The sequence below is a fragment of the Muscardinus avellanarius genome (assembly GCF_963383645.1).
Source record: "Muscardinus avellanarius genome assembly, chromosome: 11".
NCBI classification, from domain to species: Eukaryota; Metazoa; Chordata; class Mammalia; order Rodentia; family Gliridae; genus Muscardinus; species Muscardinus avellanarius.
The window spans coordinates 102,084,158-102,103,311 of record NC_137797.1 but is presented as its reverse complement, the minus strand read 5'-3'; the positions used below and the strand labels follow the sequence as shown (position 1 = coordinate 102,103,311).

The following is a 19,154-nucleotide window of genomic DNA, read 5'->3' as shown; positions in this document are numbered from 1 at the left end:
GGTTCCCCGATAAGTTAATCAGCAAGCTTGACCCAGGTCAAATGGGCGAGCTTGACTTACTGTGGCCGAGAAGAGCCAGGACTAGTTCCTCCGCTCCCTCCGTGGTATCCAGTACTGGGCTTCCTTCCCGCTCTCTCCTCTTGGCCTTTCTGGTCACCATTCTTCCATTTATTCTTCTTTGAGATCAACTTTTGTGTGCACAGATGAGTAAGAGCACATGGTATTTTTCAATTTGTGCCTGGCTGACTTCATACAGTGACCTGGGATGTCACTGTGTGATATAAAACCACTTTATGCATCATTTACTCTCTGCAATTACACATCATAGTGAGAACTTTCAATGAGAATAGCATCAACAACTGAGACTCTTAGCACAGTAAAGTATTTGTGTCAAAAACAACGCAGGAGAGCTTTTTCCTTTGAGCATCTTCTCTTCGCTTACAAACCCACCCATGAGAGTGTTCTCCCTGATGAGAGTAATGAGTTATCACCGCTTGAGGACCTGATAAGAAAAAAAGCCCCAGAGAGAGATGCCAGATGCCTGGTTGGCGTGCACCTGTAACCCCAGAACTTGGGAGGCCGAGGCAGGAGGATCACAGGTTTGAGGACCGCCTCAGCAATTTAGTGAAATCCTCAGCAACTTAATGAAAATCTGTTTCAAGATAAAAAATAAAAACAGCTGGAGGCGGAGCTCAGAGGTAGAATGCCTGTGGGTTCAATCCCCAGTAGGAGAGAAAAGGGGAAGGAGAGGAGAGGAGAGGAAGACGTAAATGTTTTCTTCTAAGTTGACAGCCTAATTTCCTAGAGTAGAAATGACTCTTTTACAAATAATAGATTGGTTGAAAAGGAAAAATGACAGCCGCAGCCAGTGACAGGCAAGAAGGCAGGGAGGTGTTAAACAGGTCTGGCCTGGCACCTAGTGGCTATAAATGCAATGAATAATTGTTTTGGAAATCTGGTCTTCCTGAACTGTGAAGGAGTGAGAGGAAAATAGGTAGCTTATTTCTTTTAGATGAACAAAGAACTCTCATGTTCATAGCCTCCCCTTCTCTGTAGCAGAAATAAAATTCATCAACTAGACTGTCTTAGATTCTACAACATTGCAAGAATCGGTAGAGAAGGAAATATAGATTGGGTAAGAATTATTTCAGCTGTTACTTAGAAATAAGGCAGCTGGGTGCAACAGCACATGCCTGTAATCCCAGTACCGGGAAGGTTAAGACAGGAGGATTGCTCAACAATTTAGAGAGACCCTCGGACAACATAGTGAGATCTGGCTTTAAAATATAAAAATTAGCTGTTAGTGGTGAGGCGTGCCTTTAATCCCAGCACTTGGGAGGCTGAGACAGGAGGATCGCACAGGTTCAAAGCCAGCCTCAGCTACTTAGTGAGGCTCTCAGCAACTTAGTGAGACCCTGTTCCCAATAAAGTATAAAATAGGACTGGGAGTATAGCCCGGAGGTAGAAAAGCCCCTGGGTTCCACCCCCAGTACCACCAATAAATAAATAGATAAATAAATAAATTCATTCATTCATTCAACAAAGAAGTTGTAAGCGTCAGGCCCTGAGGTGTAAAAATAAATGAGCCATAATCCAGGTCTTAAAGAACTTCAGACGATGGAGAAGACGCATCTAAAGGAAAAGTTGGGATATTTAAGGACTAATGCTCTCTAGTAGATGTAGATACAAGATACATGATTTTGGCAAGCAGGTGTTCTTTCTGATTTATAAATAAGGGCAGTGAAATGCATAAAGTCAACTAACTGGTAATATTTATCCAAAGCTCCAAGTTAGAGAAGTCAAATCTAATTTCTACTTTAATGGCTGTACACCTTGCTAAGAAGTTTATCAAACGGGGAGGAGACAACGACGATTTCTGGGCAGCATCAGGCCATCCGCCACTCCTCTCCTGCCTCCGCTCCTAAGTATATATAGTTTTAGGGTTGGGGTTTGGTGGTGCACACCTGTAATCCCGGTACTTGGGAGGCTGAGACAGGAGGGCTGCAGGTTCAAGCCTGGCCTCGGCAACTTAGTGAGACTCTCAGAAACTTAGGAAGACCCAGTTTCAAAAGGAAAAGGGTTGGTGGTGAAGCTTGGAGGTAGAACTCTTGGGTTCAATCCCCAGTATCAACTATATATATAAAATTAGCTTTAAAATGTTTAAGAACCTTTCTACTAATTTCATTTTTAGTTATTTGGGAAGGTCCCTGTTATAGGTTTAGAAAATAGTATAAAATTAGCCATCTTTTAAAAAGGACTTATACAAATGTGTTCACAAAGTATAAAATATGCCAATAATTAATTTTAAGGCGAGGTTGGTATTACAACTGAAAACGTTATGCAATTCACTTAAGTCTTTGTCTCAAATTCCTTACGAGCAGATTTCACTTAATGTCTACCTTCTTAGGTCTGTTATGACTTTCTTAGGTTGGAAAACAAGGGGGAAGAGAAAGGAATTAGCTTTATACATCATAAAAATAACTCAATCTCTTACTAGTCTTGTAATAAACTGACCATGGGAATTTAAGAACATTAATATGATTTTACTACTGTGTAATCATTACATTGTAAACCATTCATTTGTAATCATATCACAATAACATTTTAAACTCTGTGTGTGTGTTTATGTGTGTGTGTGTGTGTGTGTGTGTGTGTGTGTGTGTGTGTGTGTTTATGTGTGTGTGGTACTGGGGACAGAACCCAGGGGCATTCTAACTCGGAGCTACACACCAACCCTATTTTTATTCTTCATTTTGAAACAGGGTGTCAATTAAGTTACAGACAGTCTTACCAAGTCCTTGAGGCTGGCCACAAACCTGCAATCCTTCTGTCCCAGCCTCCCAAGTATTAGGATTACAAGTGCGTGCTATCACGCCTGGCTTAAACTTTTTTTTTAAGATTAAATTAAATTTATTAATGTCAAGAGGAAGAAAAGTAACAGTTGCCGATCCTCCAGCTGTATCCACAGTTCAGCCAGGAACAGTCTCTGCCAGAAGCTAGGACCAGCGCTAAGTAGTCTGTGGTTAACGGAGGTGATTAGGGAGGGGTGAGCACACCAGCTGATCTAGTCTCCTTTTCTTCCCCAGAAATGAGAAAGTAGTCATGTATTATTATGGGAGTCTCCCTGCCCACTCAATCTTCTCAAACTTGGGAACAATCAGGTCCAAGTTTTTCATTTTTCACCTCCTGGAGCCCTGGGTTCCTCACATCTCCCGCACCCCTCCCACTTGTCCACATACCAAGGGCCACAGTAAATGAAAAGAAAGCAGCCCTCCAAGCAATGGGGACCGCGCCGGAGCTTCAGTCATCAGCATCTTCGCTGGAGTCTGGGTTGGCTGGCCTCACAGGCCCATCAGTGAGTAAGAAGTCCCTTTCTGAGCTATCATAGCCCTGAGATAAACCGTCTTCTTCGTCCTCATCAGCGTGGTCCTCCTCGAGTTGCAGTGGCGGCAACCCCAAGGCAGGACCAGCAGCGTTAGTTGCTGGTGAAGGGAGGTAGTCAGTGGCTCTCAAGCCTGGATGCTGATGGTGGTGGTCACTGGTGGGGGTGAAGCAGCAGTGCTGGAGTCTGCACGAGGGGATGCTGCTGCAGGACCCATCATCAACGGCATCAAAGGCAAAGATGCAGAGGTGGCACTGCTGTGCCCCAGAGGTGACACCGACTGTAGTCTATCACTGCCGTGTTGAGAGGTATCATGCCGGGACGGGACCCAGTGCCCCATCCTGTGTCAGGGCCAACATCTTAGAAAGGTCTGGCCATGTCCTAGGGCCCACTTCTTGCTGGCAAAGCCCAGTTCAACACAGTTTCAGCGTGGTGACCCTTTCTTTTTTTTTTCCCATTCCTAGAGTTAGCTGTTTGATTTCATCCCCAAACAGTTTTTAGTTCTTAAAGTCTTTTTATAGTATGTGTCCAATAAGAACAACTGAGAGGGCTAGGAGTGGCAAGGGTGTTGAGATATTAAAACGTTAAAATATTAAAGAGGGGCTCCTCTTTAATAAGGAGGGTAAGCCTCCTGGAGATACTTGGGCTGAGACTAAAGGACTTGAGAATTCGCCAACGTGTGCTCATTGGGTGACTTCTCATTACTTGTATTTTCCTTAGTACCACGAGCATACTGCTTCAACCAAGCAACAAGCATTCATTAACGCTTGCACTGAACAACGTGTGGCAAACTTCGAGCCTTCTAGAAGTGTTAAATAGGAAATTAATTCAGAGCCTCTTTATGTCAAGTGTAGGAGCTAATTGCCTCTAAACACAAGTCATGAGAACCTTAAACATGCTGCTGTGTTGAAAGCAGAATGGTGGTAACAGGTGATAGCAGCCTGCTGAATGTGCAGGGAATGACCTGTCTTTTTAGTCACTGTTGGACACTGAGCGCTCCTGCACAGGGCATGCTGGGATGTGTTATGTGGCTGAGCACTCCTGCACAGGGCATGCTGGGATATGTCATGTGACTGAGCACGCCTGCACAGGGCATGCTGGGATGTGTCATTGATTACTTCTAAGGGCGATCACTTCCTGCTTCATCACACTTGGGAAATAACCTGCCATGTGTGTTTATATAGTACCCACACTGTAGTAATAGTATTAATAATAATAATAGTAATAATAAAAACAGAAGATGAGGAATTGCCTATAACACAATAGGGCAATTATCACAGTTTGGGGACGAGAGTTATGATACTTGTATAAATATATATTCAAGTATATATATATATATATATATATATATATATACACATATATAAGTATATATATACTTAGGTGGTATGTGGTATTTTTTGCCATGTATCAAAATAGCTAAGAACAAACTGTATACCTCTATCATCTCTTATATATATCATATATATATATGTATATATATACACACAAGTATATGTGTATACACACTTATATATAATATACACACAAGTATATGTGTATTTTTTGCCACGTGTCAAAAAAGCTGGGAACAGACTGTATACCTCTATCATCCTAGGGATGTCAGGCAACAGGCTAGAACTGACCAAATTATAAGCCTTACACAACCAGCCAGGCGCAGTGGCGCACGCTTGTAATCCCAGTTCTTGGGAGGCCGAGACACCACCCACCGCAGGTTTTTGAGGCCCTCTGCATCTTAGTGAGAACCTGTTTCAAAATAAAAAATGAAAAATAGGGCTGGAGGTGTTGCTCAGAGGTAGAGTGACCCTGGGTCATATCCCCAGTTTGGCTGAATAAATAAATAAATATATAAAAAACAAATAAGCCTTATACCATAATACTATCCAAGTAAACACAGGGGTGGGGTTGGAGTTGGCAGCAGTGCAGAAAGAAGTACTTGCTCACTCACAGCTGCACTGAGACCAGTCTCAAATCTGTCAAGAGTAAAAATATCCAAAACAAACTATAGCCAGAAATAGTTGATTAAAATTCTGTATAGGAGGCCGGGCATGGTGGCACACGCTTGTAATCCCAGCGTTTGGGAGGCAGAGACTGGAGAATCAAGGTTTGTGGACAGCCTCAGCTACTTAGCAAAGCCCTTTGCAACTCAGTGAGACCCTGCTTCAAAAATAAAGAGAATAAAAATTAGGGCTTGGGGTGTAGCTCAGAGGTGAAATGTCCCTGGTTCCATCCCCAGGAACAGGAGAGAGAGAAAGAGAGAGAGAGAGAGAGAGAGAGAGAGAGAGAGAGAGAGAGAGAGAGAGAGAGAGAGAGAGAAGGAAGGAAGAAGAAGAAGAAGAAGAAGAAGAAGAAGAAGAAGAAGAAGAAGAAGAAGAAGAGGAGGAGGAGGGGGAGGGGGAGGGGGAGGGGGGAGGGGAGGAGATCAGTGTGGAGTTTCCTCAGAAAATTGGGAATGAATCCACCATATGATCCGGCTATACCACTCCTGGGTCTAAATTATGTTGATGGACAACCTAGGTGTCCATCAACAGATGAATGGGTTATTATGGGACATACACATATTGGAATTCTACTCAGCAAAAAAGAAGAACAAAATGATGTCATTTTCAAATAAAATGGAAGGGCCTGGAAAACATTATGTTAAATGAAATCTGCCAGTCACAGAAAGTGAAGGGTCATTTGTTTTCTCTAAAATGTGCAAGCTAGGGAGTAACTGGGAGGCCAGAGGGACTCCAGATAATGGAGGGGAAACCTCAGTGGAGCCGGGGAGAATTCCTACCACTGACTGTGAGTACATATGTGAAAATACCAGAGTCAACCTCGGTACCCTGTGTGGGAAAAGGGAGGCTGGGGAGGCAGGGAACACCAAGTGCTGTGTACAAGCATGTCATTGCCAACACGATTTACATTACGGTGTGAGACTATAATGCACCAATAAAAGCATTAAAAAATCATTTAAACTTCATCCCCAGAAAAAAAAAAAAGTACTAGAGTCGTTAGTTATTTTAACCTGGAGCAAAAGTGATATGGGGCCCGGGTCAATGGAAGGATGCGCCCTAAAACTGTTCATAGGTCACGAGAAGTCTCGTGGCAGCCAGCCGGGCACTCGGAAGCTGTACAAGTTCGGCTAGCTGGCACAGCATGGTGCTGAGACACAGTGATGTTCGGGAGAGGGCACCGAATCTCAGAACGAACACAAGAAGCACCCGGCCTGACTCTGCCCGACTTCACCAAGTTACTTATACTTTATCCAGCTGCAAAATCAGAAGGTTGGCCTAAAAGAGCATGTAATAATAATGCCTCATCTGAGAATACTTTTGCGCTTGAAAATACAGAGATAAATAAGACTAACATAAGCAAAGGCCCAGGAGAGACAGCGACCCTAAATCAAAATACCCCTTTTGAGCCCAGCGTGGTGGCGCACGCTTGTAATCCCCGCACTTGGGAGGCAGAGACAGGAGGATCGCGCAGATTTGAAGCCAGCCGCGCTGGCTTAAGAGACCCTGTTTCCAAATAAAAAGTATAAAATAGGTCTGGGAGAGTAGCCCGGAGGTAGAAGGGCTTCCAGGAACCCCAGTACCACAAAAAAAAAAAAATACCCCTTTTGGACAGTTGCTGGGACCACCGGGACTGTTTCCGAAGTGTACTGAAGGCTACAATCTGCCATGTGCATTTTCTTTAAAACATTCATCCAATCTCATTCCTAATCCTAAGGAGTGGGTAAATCTATTAGTTCTCAAATATAGTCCATATCTTTATAACTCAAACATCACCTTCCCTTCGGGTTAATGGTGGGTGGCACCCTGGTATCGTAATGGCAGGTGTCTACTCTCAGTGCTTGATGGGAGTATCTTCAGTTTCCCATTTTCTACAAAGTCTTGGCATGCCTGTTGGGCTTGGGCTTCTTCCTTCCCTCTCCTTCTTGATTTTCCTTTCCTAACCACTGTAGTGGGTGAGGTGTTGTGGCTGAGGAATCCCGCTATGGACCTATGATTTTTTTTACTTCCTTTCTAATGGCTTTGTAATATACCTTAACCTATTTTGTCCTGGGGCCCCAAATACCACACTAGCCCATCCCCCTATCTTGAGGACCACTTATATATAAAAAAGATTATAGTATCCCTATAGGGCAATCTGTCCTTTTATCTTTAATGATCAGAACTCTATATATAACCTCCAGATTATGCCTTCTAACATACTGTAATGCACTGGTGTGCATTCCCCTAAAACGGTCACAGAATGGAATAATGGGCAGCGGGTTCTACAGAAGTTGCCACCTGGAGATACAGCGGCCAAGAAATCTAAAAGGGCTCAAGGTGGGCATCAGGGTTACTGCGAAGGAGTTTCTGCTTGCTTCCCCGCCATTCATTGTCTTGTATAAAGTGCCCCTCACGGCCCACTCACAAGCTGGCTGCCCGCTCTTAGACGGTCAGAAGATGCTGCACTTGTCCTGTCGCCAGGAGCCTCACTTTACTGCTGTCTGCCGTGTTGGGTGACCAGGCTGCAGTGCAGAAAACAGCGTGACTGGGACTCCCAGCAAACAGGAGAGCAAACAACAGGTTAAACACCAGCCGCCTACGCTGCCATCCTGAGTCAGCTAAATCTGGGGCATGGCCTAGACATCTACATTGGTAATTAGGACACCCTGCCCCAGCCTGACACTGACACAGGCGGTCTTCCCACCTCTGCTTTGAGAAACACACGGAGCAGGGACATAGCAGTTACCCGTGGAAGAGAAAGAAGTCAGGCACACATCACCCGGGCCCCGGGCACAGGGACCCACACACTCACCTTGGACAAACACTCACCTTGGACAGCAGCTCCAGTCCACCAGCGAGCGGGGCTGACCCCTGCAAGCACTCGCCACCACCACCCCTGCTCAAAAGCATCTTGTTCCGAGCAGCCAATGTGCCATTTGCCCAAATGCACCCAATAAAGGCAACGATTCTTAATTCAGGGTAGGTTTTTAAAGTAAGCAATTATTTTATTTCCTTGGCCTGACAGTACTAACTTCATTATACGAGAACCTGTAGCTCACGAAGAGACACACGGATTCCCCACCCCACACACACACACACACACAAGAAGAATCCTCATTAGCAGAGATGAATCGAAGTGTCACGTCTGAGTGCAATTCCTGCTCCCCACCCCCACTCCACATAACCCCTAAAAGAAAAGATACCAAGAGAACCCCCATGACTGACTCGAATCACCCCTCTCTTCTTCTGGAGCCTTTCCACTTAGATGTGGTGGACAGAACCCGAGGGAGGATGAGCTGGCCGGTGAGGAGCCTCCGTGTGTGTGTGTGTGTGTGTGTGTGTGTGTGTGTGTGTGTATGTGTGTGCGCGCGCAGGGATAGGAGCCAGGGAGGGAGAACCCGGGCGGGCAGGGGTGGGGATGGACCCACCTGAACTCACACCTGCCCTTCTGTCCATGAGACACCCTGTCCATGTGTGGAAATGTTAAAGGGAATGCTAAAGGGCTGACTTCAGTCTGCAAGTGGAAATGCCAGGGACTCATGGAATTCCACTGAAGGGAGGTGTGGGGGAACCAGACAGAACAGGTGCGACAGAGATGCTGACAGTCAAATCCAGTTTAAAGCTATCAAAACTATGGCATAATCATAACCCCCTTGTGCCTGACCCCTATTATCCAAAGGAGGAAGAGAGCTGCACCCAAACATGTGTGTGTGGATGTCTACTGCCATGGCGGGGTGGCGCTGTGACTTCTGGGAGTGAGACTAGGGGGAGGGGAGGGCGGAGATGGGAGAGCACAGGGGCCACGGTGCTTCCATTGCGGCGGGCGTCTTTTGGTCCCCATGGATGGTCCCGCTACAAGTCCTAAATCATTCTGTTCCTTGTTTTGTGCAAATGTCAATCAAACTCTCTGCCTAGAAAGATGGGAGCTATTGCTAGACTACATTCATTTCTTACCTCGGCCCGCCCATCTCCCGCCCGTCCCGTTGTTCCATGATATCACACAAGAATTCCTTCTCAGCCCGGCAGGGGCGACTACGGTCACCACTTCCTCCAGCCAAACCCATCCAGCACCTCCATCCCGGTGTCCAGGAGCTCTCCCGGGGCCGAGGAGGCAGCGATCGCGCGTGTGGAGATATGGTGAGAGGGTGTGCGGTGTAATGGTCCCGGTGTCCTTCTCTTCCCCCGAGTCCCGCTCCTTCCCCTCCCCGCCCCCTGGTCCAGGCGCTCCCATCGGCCGGGCCTCCGGCACTCACTGCCCATAGACACTCTCGTCGCTGTAGGCCACGTACAGAAAATAGTCTTCCTCGTGGTTGTCCTGGGGCAAGAGAGAAGGAGACAGTTCAGGAAACACCCCCTCCATCCTCTCCCGGATTCCCCCGGCACCAGCAACACTGTGAAGTACGCATGGAAATGATCCGTAGCCCCTCATTAAAAAGAGGGATGGGGTAAGGATGTAACAGAGGTAGACGCTGCCTAGCTTGCAGGAGGCCCTGGGTTCCACTCCGAGCACCACAAAAATTAAAAAAAAAAAGAAAAGAAGAACAGAGACAGAAGTGTTTGGAATTGTTGAGCTCTAACTTTGCAAACAAACAAACCCCCCTGAGAGCGAACATAATACACACAGGCATCACAGAGATGGGCTCAGGCCTGGTCCTTGTTTATTTATTTCTGTGGTGCAGGGGATGGGACCCAGGGGCATTCTACCTCCAAGCTACACCCACAGCCCTATTTCTTATTCTTTATTTTGAAACAGTCTACTAAGTTGCGGAGGGCCTCGCTAAGTAGCTGAGGCTGGCCGCAAACCATGATCCTCTTGTCTCAGCCTCCTAAGTACTGGGATTATAAGCGTGCGCCACCACATCCGACTCTGGTCCTTATTTTTGAAAAGCTCTTTCTAGAGAGGAGAATGTATATATTGTAAGATACACATACTAAAATATGTATTCAGAAGGAATACATGCTATGGAATGAAAATTAGACTAGGGGTTATTAGACTAAGGTTTATAGAACTAACTCATGGTAGACAATGAGAAAGAAGGCGATCCATAAAATCCTTCAAGGAATAACACAGTTATGACCTAGAGTTATACCTATTGTATGACAAAGTCCTTTATTGTAGTATTTTATTCCCAATTAGATTCTGATAGTTTACCAAATCACACACACACAAAAATACTGAATTCATCTGTTAGGACAAATGAGGTCACTGAAAGACTTCTGCCTTAAATTTAATTTTTTTAAAAAATGATTTACCCTGTCCAGAAATGTTTCCATGGTCTTAGTTTTGTCCTAAAAAGAGAAGCTTTTCTAGGTGGTTGTCTTAAGCCAAATCTTCAGAGTTTTCATAAGAAGCAAACTATGGAAATAAAGCTTCAGTTTGAGGCTTTTAGCTTCGGGATGAGACGGGTTTAAAGCACAGTCGAGTTCACAGTGGTCTGTTTTCTCAGTCTGTTGCATTTGTAAACGGGAATGCAGAGCTGCCTCAGAAACTACATGTTACCAATAAGAATAAGGGGCTAGATGGGCAGACGTTTGGCAATTTCTTTCTTTGCTTTTTTCTTTTTTTGCTATCAGGAATCACTTCCTGCTGTTTCTATAAAGGCAAGCCAGCTTGAAAACACTACAGTCCGGCAAGACTGAGAAGAGAGTTCAAAAGGATTAAAGCCAGTAGGGTGCCGAATCCCCTAAAGACAAGAGCTGCCTCCTCTCCTGGGGCTCACACGGCCATGTGTAAGAGGATCCTGAGAAATAACACCGCCTGCCCCACTTCCCAGGTGTGTTATCAGCACATTAGAACAAAAGCCGGAGGAGCCCAGACTGCTCGGTCCGGCATTACCTCATACAGCTGGCCCATGGTGGCGCTGGTGGGAGGGATAGTGTTGTTGACAAAGAAGAATAAGGCGTCCTCAGGTCTCAGGTGGATCCTCTTCCGGATTAAGAAGTAGAACTGGCCAACTGGATGAAGGGGGAGGAGAGAAGGGCCAGCAGAGGACAAAGGATTAGCAGAAGGGGAAGTCCCAGCAAGAAACTGCCAGGCCTGTTCCCTTCATATACCATCCAAGCAGAGACAAATAAAGAGTTAAAGTCAGAGGCCGGTGTATATCCGACATGCTGCAAGGAGCCTGTTCCTCCTTACTCAATTCCAGAGCTCATGCTACAGTGGCCAGCTCAAAGTCTGAGGACTACTTTGAGGGAATACTATGCATATCTGGGCCCAGACATTCCTATCCACGTCTAAAGCTGACTTGAAATACCCCTGCCGATCCCCACTAAGATAAACTAAGATTCCACCCTAAGATAAACTAACAATGAAAAGATTCCACCGGACTCTGGAAATCCCAGGAAACTGAGATGATTTTCTTTTTGGAACTACTTGCTACCCTAACAGCAAGGCTGCATTTTGAAAGTGGCTTAAGTAATGGACGTTCAATCTCTTCTTTTTTTTTTTTTTGGTGGTACTGGGGGTGGAACCCAGAGGCTTTCTACCTCCAGGATATATTCCCAGACCTTTTTTATATTTTATTTGAAAAAGGGTCTCACTAGGTTGCTGAGAGCCTCACTAAGTAGCTGAGGCTGGCTTCGAACCTGTGCAATCCTCCTGTCTCAGCCTCCCAAGCGCAGAGATTACAAGCGTGCGCCACCACGCCCTGCTCAATCTCTTATTTCAATGTTTTTTGCTTTGCTGTGTCTCGACCAAACAAGACGAGGGAATCACAGCGTGAGAGAACCATTGTGTCCATTCTGAAGCAGATAACTATGAGAATCCCACTCCCTTTCTGACTCTCAGGCCTGGGATAAGAACCGAGAATGTTCTGTCATGAATGAAGGGTCGGGGAGGGACAGGGAAGTGTTACCGGTGAGGTCAGAGGGCACTAGGTACTTCCTCTTGTCCAGATCGGGCACCCTGGCTTTCGGAGCCTTTTCCACAATGACCTGGGAAGAGAGCAGGAAAGTAGGATTGAAAACTATGACACCCAATATAGTGTTTTTCTTCTGCACCCCACAGTGGTCCCGTTGGAGTTGAGATCATCTAGGCCCAATACAACTTTTCAGTCCTGCCCAACCATGTACTTGATTTTAAGAAATTACAAGTTACTTTGTAAGCAACATTATAGGACTTTTTTTGGGGGGGGGTACTGGGGATTGAGCCCAGGGGCATTCTACTTCTACACTATACCCCTCCCTCCCAGCCCTATTTTTTATTCTTTATTTTTGAAACAGGGTCTCACTAAGTTGCAGAGGGCTTCACTAAGCAGCTGAGGCTGACCAGGAACCTGCACGCCTCCTGTCTCAGCCTCCCAAGTACTGAGATTACAAGCGTGCACCACCACATTCAACTTCACTAAAGGACTTTATCTTCTGATATTTAGAGTACCAAGATTTTTAAAATTTTCTTAAATCATGTTAGTTTTCTCCTTTTTTCCTTAAAAATGTCCCTTATTAAAGACAAGAGTGTTATAGTTTAGATCCTAAATGTTTTCCAAAGGCTCATGTGTTAGAGGCTTGGTGTTCCTGGGAGGTGGTGGAACCTTTAAGAGGTGGAGCCTGGGGTGAGTATTTGGGCGATTGGGGGCGTGGTCTCGAGAGGATCATGGTACCCTGTCTCTTGCTTTTCCACTCCCCTGCCAGGACGTGAAGGGTTCTGTTTTACCACAGTGTGTTACGCTGCCACTGGCCCAACACAATGGAGCCACCTGACCATGCACTGAAACCTTTGAAACCATGTGAAAAACGCTTCCCCATAGAAGTTGATTAACTTTAGCATTTGTTATAGCAACAGAAAGCTGCCAATACCAACAGGTAACATGGCTTAAATGTCACACTTAGCCAAACTTTTCAAGAATGAGTGCAAAAAAAAGTGTTCAAGACACCGTAACGTGAGAAAAGTATTAAAGTAGTTCTTACAATGAATGACACTCTGTACTGTGATGTCAACACATTAAACCATTTGTCAGTATTGGCGACATTTGGATTTTAAGGAATTTTCAATGTCTACAGTAAATATTCCCATAATGCTTCAAGTTCTATGAGGATAGTGTATCTCAGGAACAGAAAGTAACAAAAATATAAGGCTTTTTTTTATACTCATCAACTTACAGAAAATAGCAATTATAAAATTATTCCCATGAATTATGGGAATGTTAAAGAGTTATAAGAAGTAGAAACCAACAGTGGAAAAGTAACCTGGCAGCTGTGTGGCCTTCGGCAGGTCACAGTCACTTACCCTGAGTTTCAGCTTTCCATTGAGGAAATGATACCTTTCAAACATATCTTTTACAAACACATGGATGTGAAACTAAGTAATTTGTAAAAAATTGTATGTAAAAATGCTTTGTAAATTATGAAGGCAAACTACAAAAGAAAAATTTGAGGCTAAAGACAAATCTCAAAATATAAAGATAAATTTGAAGGAAGGGGCTGGAGGCTTTTACATAAAAGGGAACAGATGAGAATCAGCATAAAAATATATTTTTGTGTTTATGGAGAAAATGGAAAAAAAGATTCCTACACCAGAAAGACCATGCTGGGGACATAATCACACTTCTAAATTAAAATAAGCCAAGTTGGAGGTCTGAGGATATAGCTGAGTGGTAGAGTATGTGCTTGGCAAGAGGCCCTGGTTTAAAGCCCAGAGTTAAAGAAGTCAATAAGTAAAAATAAAAATGGAGATAGTCAGATTTGAGTTAAAAAAATCAGAATAAAAACAACTTCAGAGAGAGATCATTAAAGGTCCACATAAGAGGGCGGACAGGAGATAGCGCGGTTCAATAAAAATCTAAGGAGAAAGAGAGGGAGCCTAGCCCTGTGTATCGTGGGGGCTCTGAGACCTGGCAGCTCCCATCAAGAAGAGACAGGGCTGAGCTGAGACGGGAGGGTCACAGGTTCAAGGCCAGCATCACCAGCTTAGGGAGCTCCTGTTTCAAAGTGAAAACTAAATAATAATAAAATAAAATAAAAATTTTATTTTATATAAAAAATATTTTATATAAAATAAATATAAAATAAAGCTGGGGGTATAGCTTGGAAGTAGAATACCCTGGGCTCCCCAGTATTGCAAAAATAAATAAATAAACAAACAAATAAATAAATAAATGAAAGAGATGAAAACCACAGAGAATAGAGGGAGAAGACAACCAACCAACAACTCTGAAACGTCAAGTGGGGGGCGTACAGGGAGGAGCAGGAGGCAGAAGAGTCATTTTTCAGGCCCTGGCTGAACAGAAAATATTTAGGTTCCTAGGAAACCCAACTCTACTCCTTATTTACATGGACCCTACACTAGATAATTTGCCACAATGGGTCTCAGTTTTCCTCATCTGTGAAATAGGGCTAAACACCTATGGAGGTATTAACAAATTCTAAAAAAGACAATCTCTTCCAAGCAGTATCCTGCTTCTACTGGCTTCACTATGTTATAGATATTATTGCAACATTTCACAAACTCCTTCAGTCCCAAAGTACAAACACACCGACTTACGGGGCTAAGCTTAGGTATTATGAACTAAGGGCTTTAAAAATTTGTTTTTTAAACTCTCTCTTCTGTAAACGGGGTGCTGAGCACAGTAAGATTAAGGGATCTGTCCAACAGCATAGAAAATTCCTGTTAAAAGTGCAGAATAAAATCAAATCTCTGGAGCTGGGCGTGGTGGCACACGTTTGTAATTCCAGTACTTGGGAGGCCGAGACAGGAGGATCATAGGTTTGAGACCAATTTCAGTCACTTAGTGAGGTCCTCTGCAACTTACAGAGACCCTGTTTCAAAATCAAGAATAAAAAATTAGGGCTGGGGGTATAGCTTGGAGGTAGAATGCCCCTGGCTTCAATCATCAGTAAAGCAAAAAAAAAAAAAAAAAAAAAAAAAATCAAACCTCTGGGGCTGGGGATGTAGCTTGGCAGTAGATGTTGTGCTTCCAAACCCTGGGTTCAATCCCCACCACAATAAATATCAGCAAGACCCTCTCCTACATCACAACGGGAATGAAGGTCACAAGCCTGTGCACCTCAAGAGCAGCAGGATACTCATCCTGGGTTAAAACCTAACTAGAGAAACCACAAGATCCGCACATGGTCTCAGCGGTTAATAAATTATTAGAGATGTAAAACTGAGCACCGAGCTAGGAGCAGGTAAGGAAGGAGGGGGTTCGACTGGCTCAACTATTCTGCGTGAATGCGGGTAAACGACTGAAATGGAAAGGCCTCGATTTTGAGAAGACAGATGGGAAATTTTAATGAGATTCAGGAACAGGTGTATGTCAAGACTTGCTGCTGGAACACAGCCTGTTCTTGGTGAACTCCCAATAAATGGCAGTCATTTTTCTTAAGTTTCTTTCCTGGCATCAGACAAAACTGGGAACTCCTGAGGGTATCAAGAGTTGATCTATTCTCAAAAGGCAGCAGCGTAAGGCCTACAGTGTTCGCCTAACTCATGCTGGTTAACAGAACTGTACTGGAAATTAAAAAATGACACAGCACAAGGGTTCCCAGTGATCCAGTGTGACGGGCAGGACTGGAATCCAACTCTCCCACAGGCCAGCAGTGACCGACCTTTAGGTAGTTGTTTCATTTCTTTGTGCTTCTGATTTTTCATCTAGACAGTGTGGATTATAATGGTGTAAGAATTAAGTGACTATATTCACATGGCACTCGGATACTGTCAACGATGTGGTATGGTATCATTAAAAGTCAGCTGTCATTCGACCAGGGCACCCATGCCTGTTTCACAGTAAAAAAAAAAAAAAAAAAAAAAAAAAAAAAAAAAAAAAAAAAAAAAAAATTAAAAGGTCTGGGAGTGTATCTTAGGGGTAAAACACTTCTGATTTGAACCCCCAATACCACAACAACAACAACAACAAAAAAGAATAAAAAAAGCCAGGCGTGGTGGTGCACACTTGTAATCCCAGCATTCGGGAGGCTGAGACCCGAGGATCCCAATTCGTGGACAACCTCAGCTACTTAGTGAGGCCTTCTGCAACTCAGTGAGACCCTGTTTCAAAATAAAAGAATAAAAAATAGGGTTGGGGGTGTAGCTCGGAGGTCAAATGCCCCTGTGTTCCATCCCCAAAGTAAAAAAAAAAAAAAAGAAAGAAAGAAAGGGAACTGGTGTAACTGGGAGAAACTTTTAAAGCAGGCATCAAAGGTCTAGAAACTTGGGGAGTAACTTATAAATGAGCATGGACCAGGTAAGGGCTAGCTTGCCACACTCCCCCCTCCCCCGGAGAAAACCTTCATGTGTGTAATTCCTGGGAAACGTTAAGTGTCCTAATGTCTCCTGTTCCTTACGGGATAAAGGGTGCAAAAAGAGATTTCTTCTGGCAAGCTATAATGGCCATGAAAGTTAGGAAAAGATTAGAGAAGACTCCCAAAGAGTACCTGCAGGTCAAGGGAAAAAAAAAAAAAAAACATATGACGCCAATTGTTTTCCTTTAAGTCACATGCAAACACATTTCTTAAAGTCCTCTCTTGATGAGAGCCCAACTTTCAAATCCCTGCTCCCTGTCTCCCCAATCCAACAGCTGTCCTACCCTCTCCCATACTGAAAAGTCTTGTTTTGTCTTTCGATTTGGCTTGCGCAGCCTACATTAGAGAAAAACCCAGGCACGTGGGCGGGAGGGGGGTGGGGGTGTAAAAGGAAGAAACACCCGGATGCTGAGCGATCCCTGGATCCCTCTAGTATTTCTTCCGTCTCCCTCAAGGTTTGCATTAGGTTTAACTCCTTTAAACCCGGTTGCAAATAAGAGAAAGGCGTCTGTCCTGCCTCCTTTGGTCCTGGAACAGCCTGTTCAAAGTCGGAAGCAGGTGAAGGCCAGCCATCCCTGCACCTGGCCTGGGATCCAAGCCAGGGGGCTCCCGCAAAGAACGTGACCTTGTCTTCTGGGCCTGTCTGGAGTCGCTCCCGCACCCCTAAATTCTAAGAAAATACCAAAAAAGGACCCAGTGACTTCCTCTCCCAGCCCAGGAGAAACACCTATGGCGGAAATCACCCGGAGCAGACCCGCAGCGCCGCTCGCTGCCCTGGTTTTCCTGAGTTCTTGAAGGCGGCGAATCTGCAGCCCCCGAGCATCCCTCGGGCACGCACCGGGCCTATTCGGTGCACACTCAGCCCACACGAGTGTGTGCACTGCTGAGTCACTCCGCAGCGAGCCTCCGCGCAGAGATGCGGTCAGACCCAAAGATGGGCTGGGGCCCCGGGATCTCAAGGCCGCAGTCAGGACGTCCGCGGCCGCCGGTCTCAGTGAAGGGCGTCGGGGGCGGTGATCCCGGGGTCCCCCCCTCTCCGAGCCCCCCCGGCCTCGGGGCGGCCATCGCGACTCCCCACTCCCCACCCCCTCCATCCCCTCCTCCCGCGGCACCCACCGGGACCCGATCCGGATATTTCTTCCGGATCTTTTCTCCTTCCTTTTTCCGATACTCGAAAGGATGGTCCTCCTTGTACTGGAACTTCATGATGGACCGCAGGGCTCCGAGGATCCCCGGACCGGGCCTGCCCGGCTCGCAGACGATGGCGTCTCTCGCGTCCGGCTCTCCTCCGTCACCTGTCAGTGTGGCCAGAATCGCCTTGGGGGGGACGTCGGCTCGCGGCACCGCCCTCTGGGGCCCGGCGTTCCGAAGGGCTGGGGTCTCCTGGCCCAAAGTGGGGGGGACCGCCCGGTACCGAGATGCGGCGGCTTCCCCCAAGCGCTGGGAACACAAAAACACCAGGGCCGCGACGTCACAGGCCACGCCCCTGGCCACGCCCCCGGATTCCGGGCCCCGCGGGCCCCGGGGGGAGACAGGCTCCCCGAGCTTTTCAGCCCCTCTTCTTTCTGTCCAAATTCTTCCTCAATCGATTCCATTGCAAACAAGGAAAGGTGTTCTTTATGACCGTGCTGTGACGATGACATTGAAGGTGCTTTTCAAAGCCAAAAAGATGTTCAAAAAAATGTCTTCTTCCCTCCCTTTGGAGTTTCTTGGTTGAACCCCAAAACAAATACACAGTGAGCTCACCCGGAGACGGCCAGCTGGTCGGGATCCGGAGTCTGGTGGGGGAGGAGGAGGGAGGGAGAGGCCGGGCCTCCTGGGATCTCCTTGGCAGAGGCAGGAACGTCCCGTGCTTGCATTTTGACCTCTGGGGGCTCGGATGCACCCGCCTGCTCCTTGGGGGCCAGGCTGGCTCCCTGCCCCCCACGTCGGCGTCGTTCCGTTTGGGTCGGTGCCGCAATTGGTTCTAAGAACCGCGGCAAAACAGAGCGTGACTCAGGGATTTGAAGGCGTGTCCTGACGTCGGTGGCGAGGACCGCGGGCTCCCCTGCACGTCCGCGCAGACACCAGATTGAGTTTTCCAATGCACCCCCAGCAGCTGGGCCTGTTTCTGGGAATGCAAACATCACAAGGTGCTGTGGAGGTGGTGAACCTTCAGGTTCCCCGACAGTTCTCTTCTGCAGATAATCGCCCGAAGGGTAAAAGGGAAGGTGGCATAGGATCGCAGTCCAGGAGGCAGCAGGTGCTCAGAGGCCTCCCCGTGGCGGTCATTTGCCTAGTGGCGCTGTTGGCAGCCATTCCCACAGCCTGTTAGGCAAAATAAACAGAAATAAAAAGAGAAAAGGGAAGGGCTGTTTTGCCCCGTGCAGGTCCAGTGAGAAAAGTATTAGACAACGGCAGCCCCTTTCTCCTCTCTTCTTTTACCTGCCTTCCAGTCTTTAAAATACAAAGCCAGCCTGGCGTAGTGGCACATCATTGTAATCCCAGTACTTGGGAGGCTTGAGACAGGAGGACCCCCGGTTCGTAGCCAGCTTCAGCTACTTAGTGAGGCCCCC

At 46.2% G+C, this 19,154-nt stretch overlaps 1 protein-coding gene across 1 annotated transcript; it reads right to left on the bottom strand.

The window, feature by feature from the left end:
• Nucleotides 1-9,610: 9,610 nt before the first annotated feature.
• GABARAPL1 (GABA type A receptor associated protein like 1) lies at nucleotides 9,611-17,805 on the bottom strand (the record flags this gene model as incomplete). The annotated part of the gene is made up of 4 exons (XM_080705018.1): nucleotides 9,611-9,676; nucleotides 11,198-11,316; nucleotides 12,216-12,294; nucleotides 17,716-17,805. The coding sequence occupies 4 exons, from the start codon at nucleotides 17,803-17,805 to the stop codon at nucleotides 9,611-9,613; spliced, it is 354 nt and encodes a 117-aa protein (XP_080561144.1).
• Nucleotides 17,806-19,154: the final 1,349 nt, after the last annotated feature.